This window comes from Myotis davidii, unplaced genomic scaffold (assembly GCF_000327345.1).
Source record: "Myotis davidii unplaced genomic scaffold, ASM32734v1 scaffold89, whole genome shotgun sequence".
In the NCBI taxonomy this organism is placed as follows: domain Eukaryota; kingdom Metazoa; phylum Chordata; class Mammalia; order Chiroptera; family Vespertilionidae; genus Myotis; species Myotis davidii.
This window is the reverse complement of record NW_006300372.1, coordinates 69,840-77,177: the sequence shown is the minus strand read 5'-3', so window position 1 is coordinate 77,177 and position 7,338 is coordinate 69,840. Positions and strand designations below refer to the sequence as shown.

The 7,338-nt window shown below is 44.0% G+C and overlaps 1 protein-coding gene across 1 annotated transcript in view; it reads right to left on the bottom strand.

The window, feature by feature from the left end:
- Positions 1-981: 981 nt before the first annotated feature.
- PCDHAC1 (protocadherin alpha subfamily C, 1) overlaps positions 982-7,338 on the bottom strand; it is a 72,009-nt gene continuing 65,652 nt past the window's right edge. Inside the window, exon 4 of the mRNA XM_006776943.2 lies at positions 982-2,937. Coding sequence (XP_006777006.1) covers positions 2,627-2,937 — 311 coding nt within the window. The 3' untranslated portion in view covers positions 982-2,626. The remainder of the gene's footprint in view (positions 2,938-7,338) is intronic.

Here is a 7,338-nt window from a genome sequence, read left to right as displayed (position 1 = left end):
ACCCAGAAACCTCCTGGCTGCCCATTTGAGTAATACTGTGGCATTCGATTATTGACTCCACTGGGTGTTGTGCCTTAGTAATGAACGTAAGAGCCAAGGAGATAGCCAAGGAGTGATGTGGTAAGTTTCATACTGCAACTGTCCTCAAAAACAGCAGCTAAGGATAATCAGTCTCCTATTTCCTCCTATTCTTATACTTAGAAATGACCACCATTTCTTTCATACCACCATTTTCCATTTATTAGCAATAACAGAGGAAATACCAGTAGCACCAATTAAAAATGAATCCACATGACGTGTTTTATCCTTACAGCTGTAATAACTAGTAACTAACATGGATTGGAAAGCACTTTGCAAAGGTAAAAAGTGCTGTACAGTTACATTATAATTATCATCATTAATAAATTAGCCCGATTCTCCTAGTATTCAAAAGGCACGTAAGGTCAGATACATGGGTTTCCGTGGGGCAAAATGATCACAACCTATAATGTAGCAATGGTTCAGACGTGTTGGCAACAAGTTTTACCCCATGCAATCCTGCAGAGCTGAAGTTACACACCCTTCAAAATATGGGAGAATGAAGCTGAAAATAGAGAAAACAGATTTTTTTTTTTGAGATTTACTGCTTTTGTTTTAATAACAGACTCCTACCTCTTTTACGTTAACTTTTAAAATATAATTACTCAAACTTCTAAATTGTACATTTTAACAAAATCAACATTTCTTATTTAAGGTGACAGTAAATTTTATTATTCTCTATGAGCTGATATTCCAGACCTCATTAGAATTTCAAAGCAGTCTGCAACTTGAAAGAGGTCAGATTGGTAATTTTGTGCTTGCATACCCTCAGGGAATATCTGGAGTATTCATCCCAGAATTGTTACTAGAGAAAAACAGCTTTATCCATTCCCTTGCCAGCAGGAGTCTTGGCAAGAGACGGCTCTTGGCTGACCATAAATAAAATTCCTTGAATCACCAATATCTTGATTTAAGAAATAAATTTTACTGTGTCTTACATACACAAAAGCTGATTAACAATGGTTAAAAAAACATTAGTCCACTTTTTCACAGGCGTACAAAAGGAAATATGATGGAATTACATTCAACAATAAAGCTTAAAGTTCACTCTAGGTAATTGTTGCATTAACATTCACATACACAAGCACAGAGTAGGTATATTTCAGGAGTCTTATAATAGCATACAGCATACACATGGGAGCTTGATCTCAGGTAACAGCATAGGTGTTAGCAAGATTAGCAGTTCAGAGTGTTATAGAAAAGGTAACAAACCAAAGAGAAGGTGTAGGCTAGCGCACCAAGACAGATCACAGAATTAGAGGATTGCAAAGTCTGCTCACTGTGTGTATGAGAAAACAATATTTTTCTTCAATTTCTGGGTCTTGATATAGTTGGCTAGAGAAGGTTGTGTACTCAAAGTGCACGTAAGTGTTTTTTAGAAAAGAGAGAGAGAAAGATCCTTTTATTCAGTAATATATACATGCAAGAGGCAGCCCCAGGGTGACCTGAAAGAGTAAAGCTGTGATTGGCAGGTGGCCGGTATAATACAGATGTTCCAGGCAATTCTCTTAAAGCACTTCTGTAGCAGCAATGATCATTTAAATGGCTGTAGACTGAATTCAGTTTTGAGGCGAGTTTAGGGGAATTGTCTTCATCATAGCTCTCTTTAAAGATTTATAGTTATAGAATTTCTCTGTTTTAAATAAATCTATCGAACAACAAACAGCATAAAGTGAGGTGTTGGGGTTTTCTTTTTTTCTTTTGCTTTTGCATATGTGTTATTGGAAAAGGATCTGGCCTTTTCATAAACACCGTGTGCAAAAGAAATTTTCATAAAGTGAGCACAAGGACATGTCCAGGAAACGCATCAGATCTGCTTCTGTTGCCCTGGCTGGCCCCCTGCTACACACTGAACTGTTGACTTGTAGATACAATTCAGGTTTTAGGTATAATGACATCACAGCCAACGGACTTTAGGGACTGCTAAAGCCTTGTCCGTGAGGACAGTTTGGCTGATCGAGGGTAGCCACCACCTCTTGAGTTGTAAGATTTAGAAAGTCTGGTTCCTTTTAAATTTCACATTTCCCCTCCTGACGGGTAACTCCCCGTGTCCATTTGCCTGTTTCCCAGCCCTCCTTTCACCAACTATTTTAATCTGGCCCATCCCAGCCAATGTGGACCTCACATACCCCCGGTGGCCACGCATGCCTAGTGGCCACAGACACCCAAGCTGCTGGATCTTAAAACCTTTCAGCCTGCCCTGCAAGTGTCATCAAGACAGGATCCCCGGAGCTCAGGGCAGGGAGTCCAAGCTCTCACTGGCGGGGCTGGGAAGTCTCTCCTTTGCGGCGGAGGAGAAAGGAAACTTGGGTCTGCTTTTTAGGTTCTGAAAACAAGCCAGAGTGGAGAGAAAGAGTTAACACCAGACTTAGCGAAGCTTTTCAGACAAAACCTGTCCAATGAGATCTAGACAAACTCAGGGAACTTCCTGCAGGTTTCTGAGGTCTATCGAGAGGGGGGATAGGAGAAAGGAGGGGGAGTTGCTACACGGGAGAGAGTTGCCATTATTACAAAAACTGGCTAAGTGGCTTATTTCCATTACAGGACCTCACTGGTCACTGTTGTCGGTCGTGCTGTTCCCTTTCTCTTTTTTCTCCTGGGTCTTGTTGCCCTTCTTCTTCTTCTTCTTTTTCTTGGTCTCCTCCTTTTTGCCGAAGGTTATGAAGTCACTTTTGTCAATTTGACTGTTAGTGGGCTCCTGCCGGATGGAGATGATTGCAGGAGATCCTGGGATAATGAATTTGTCGGGCAACTCACCGGGACCAGATTGTTTGGGGTTGCCTGGTCCGTATTTAAAGGTCCAGCTGTTGCTGTTGACACCAGCACCGACTGGAGGGGACACCTCTCCTGCCTCAGGTTCTGAAAGACAAAATATCACAAGTCAGTAAGGGAGTCAGCACATGCCTTCCATGCCACATTAGTGGGTAGAATATAGGAAAAGCTACACAGACAGGCCTGGCCCCCAAGAAAAAGAAAAACAGAATACCCTGAGGTCAACTGTAAACAGGGCATTCCCTGGAGCAATCAGATACCCTGGGACATTTTTTCTTATAGTCACCTCACAAACTGAAATACCTGAACCTCACCTGATGTCAGGTACTACACTAGTGTTTCTTAGGCCAGTCTAAGGACCGCTGGAGTCTCCAAGTTCTGTCAGAATGTTTTAAATACAGGTTTCAATAATGACGGTAACTTAAAAGGCAGCTGATATGATAGATTCTGCATCATCTGATGGTGCTCCCCAATTTAAGAACTGCTAGGGGATTTCAGAAGCCTTGTCTGCAATTGTATACAAAATGCTTTGTCTTCAGCTAATGGGGGAAAGAAACCTAAAAAGAAATGCATGATGCAGTTTAGAATGTTAAAAAAAAAAAAAGCAGAATTTGTTACTTTTAGTGTATGAATTCAAGAAAACTTCAGCTACAAATTATATTTTGACACCTACTCCGTCCCCCCAAAAAAGATAAATGTAGTTGAATTAATTACACTTGAACCTTAAACAACATGGGGTTGTGAAAGGCACTGAACACCCCCCCCCACCCCCGCCCAAGTAAAAAATCTACATATAACTTTTGACTCCCAAAGAACTGAACTACTAATAGCCTATTGTTGACTGGAAGCCTTGCCACTAACATATACAGTGTATTAACACATACTTTGGATATTATATGTGTTACATAATGTATTCTTATAATTAAGCCAGAGAAAAGAAAATGTTATTAAGAAAAATATAAGGAAGAGAAACTACATTTACAATATTATACTTACTTATTGAAAAACTCCCCATATAAGTGAACCCGTGTAGTTCAAACCCGAGTTGTTCAAGAGTCAACTGTGTTTAACCCTAATTCTGTTTTAATAACCTTGCGGAGTGGTGACATGAAGCAGAGGAGGGACGGGAGTAAGTGTGGGCATCGAGGGGCACCACCCAGCATAAGAGAATGGGGTCCTGTTGTAAGCCAGGCCTGCTTGTTTGGATAAAGCACTTGCCAAGTCCAGTCGCCTCCCTCAGTGTGCTTACAGTCTGGACGGAACTTATACTTAGGCACCTACGAACCAATTTGATAACTGCAACCACCGAGGTACACGTGAAGCATTATAGGACTCAAGAGGAGAAAGTTATTAATTATACTTGAGAAAGTCAAAGGAGATGCCAGAGAAGAGATTAAATTTACACTGAGGCTTGGGGAAATAATTACACATCCACAAGGGTTTTCAAGGCAAGACTTTCCCGAGAGACTAGTTGGAAGACACACCATAAAGTATACCCATGACTTCTAGAAGAGTAGTGGTCAGCGCTAGAGAGGAAGAGTAACGGTCTGCCTGGGCAAAGTGACCTCAGCGGCCATGGCACTGGAACCTTTGACATCACAGCCACGTTCTTCTCTCTGGCACTGCTCCTTTGCTGGAGCTTTTGGTGCAGGGTAAGGATGTTGCAAATTTAGTTCAAGTACCAGCAAGCAGAGGGGGGAGGGAGTAAGAAACTTTCTTTTCTCCCCTAAACCCCTTTCCGTACGCCATGCTTTCCCTGCCAGAGCTCACTGCCACAATAGCTCTTTGGATAGAGACAGTAGATATTTTTTCTCTGAGACTACTTCCTTTGATTCATCTAATATAATCAAATCTGCACTTGATCTCAGCCGGAATCTGCCTGTTTACCTTTCGAACACAGGCCCTGACCCTGACAGACTAAGACAAAAGTGGGAAATGTATTTAGAAGCCTCTGATTTGGCATCCAGGGGAACTGGGTTTCAACACCACTCTTCAGTCCTTTATTGCTCTCACCGGAGGCCAGGATGGAAATTTCTCTCCAACCACACCCAGAACTCTGCATGCGGCCTTTAGGACTGTCATCTGGAGATGCAGAGCTCAGAGATATCTTTATCTGGCAGAAGTGAGGAACATTAATGGCCATGCCTATTGGCCGAGGGAGCCCCTCACAGCAGCACCCCTAAGAGTTAATGAGCTCTTTTACCTGTCATTGAGCTTCTCTGTGCTTTGCTGGGAGTCTTAGTTGGGTGTGACTCGGCCTAAACTCCAAGAAGCAATGAGACGACCATTCAGGTGCATCCTCCTCATCTTCAGCTTCTGCAGAGCAGAACAAGATCTGCTTTCTCGACCCCTCACAGACCGTTGTGCCTCACCTGTTCTGGCTGATGAATAAGCAAACACCTCTGATGGCTCTTTCGGGTGAAATAATAGCTTCAGGATCTGACAAACAACATTTACTGACCCTCTGACCTGAGTCCCTGTGGTCAAGAGCACTGAATCCCTTGACCAGCTTCGCCTATAGCTGTGACTTCGGGGCAGAACCTAGGAGATAACTCCCCTCTGAAGAAGATGAGAAAGACACGCCTTTTATGTCCCTAACCCGGGCCCAGCGCCAGTCCCAGCAAAAGGTCAATCAAGGGAATGTTTTTCCTTCCGTGCTGCCTCCCTTCCCCCATCCTGGGACCTCCCACAAGTCTCCTCCCCTCAGCTCCCAGGACCTAACTCACAGGCAGACAAAGACAGGACTGAAAAGCAAGCAGTCAAGACACAAATGAATGGATCGATTAGACTCGAGGATTTCAGACACACATCAAGCAGGTGTGGATCCCTCACATTCGGATAACAACCCAATAAGATTTGAAGTTTTTAATAAAATATGATCATCATGGTAAATGGTTTTGCTTCTTTTTTATTTTTCCACAACAGTTAGGAATACATTTTAAAATCAGAACCGCGTATATATATTTAAAAGCATATAGATCTACAGCTTTAAAAACTGCCCTCTGGAGGTAGCTGACCACTTCACTTAATCCTGTAATCCAGTTTAGGCACTTCCCTTAGGCACTACCCAGGGCCTTCTTAGCAACAATCCCAATTTTCCTCTTTCGCGCTAAACCAGCTCAGGCGAAGTTCATCTTCCATGACTGGGAATGATTGGGCTGGAGGCTTTGCCAATGCCAAAGCAAGGGAAGGTCCTGAAGACAGTGAATATGTGCCAGACTTGTGAACTCACCCCCAAGCCCTATTCTGATCTGCCCTGGACAATCCGCTAAGGCCAGGAGAGGTTTAGCTAATGTAAAATAACTTCCCCGAACAGAACAACACAAAGTCATTTTGGCCAGGGATCTTACTTTCAGGAAAGCTCTTAGGAGGGCTAGAGAATTATGGAGGGTATTTCATTCTCTTTTCCTCTCTTTATTTTGCTTTGCTCTTCTGAATGTGAGGGCCTGCCCTGCTCTATGACTTGATAGTATATAGTCCTGAGCAATGTACATAAATATCTCTGAGCCCGTTTCCTGATTCATAAAATGGAGATGATCACCCTCCCGTCTACATCAAGGTTATGGGTGTAGTTAACATTTATTGTGCCCTTCCTCTCTGGGTGGCACTGGGTTGAGTCGATCTGCATGCAATGTAATTTTTCGCTCCTCGCCATAGGAAGTAGCTATTGCCAATATCCATGCATGTTTTATAGGTACATCTGTTTTATATATTAAAAGACTAAGGACCGATGGTCACATGGTTATTAAATGGTGGGATCTGGCAATCTCACTCCAGTTAGGAGACCCACATCCTGAGCTGTGGGTGACGGCTCTTTGAAAACCCTGCAGCATTATACAAATGAGGCAATTACTACAATTATATCTGTTTCGTCACCATGTGGGGAACAGAGATAGAGGCCGGAGTCTCCAGGCTAGATCCGCTGAAAGGAGCGGAGGTGGGGGGAGGGGTGTGTGGAGTGACAAGCTCAGGAAACGCGCTGCTCCGTCTGCAGGTTTCAGCCCCGCCCCTTCGCTCTTCATTCATCCCTTTGTTACCATCTCGGGGATTTGGGTGCTTACGTTAATAAAGAGCTTCCAGAAAACTCATCATTTTGATTAAAGCCGGGAACTATCTTGCCAGACAGCACTCTGGAGCCTGCCTACCGCCCGCTCTGCTAGGTTAGCGCAGCCAGCAAAAGGCTATTAAAGGATTACAGCCGTTTTCGGCCCAGCAGACAGCGCCCCTGGACGCACGTTCCCGGGCGCAGATGCTCTGCCTCTGGCGACGCTGGGAAGAGGCAGGACACAGAAGGCTCTGCAGAGTCTGGGTTTGCAAGTGAACATCCTGGCTTTCTGAGCAGGGACCGCTGCCTCTACCGCTCCCGTAACCGCCCCCCGCCCCCCACGAGTCAGCCACCGCCGCCTTGAAGCAGCTCCGATTTCATTTGAGCCTTCTTTGGCTTTGAGCAACCATTTCATCTTTGTCTCCTATCTCAGTCTCTTTCTT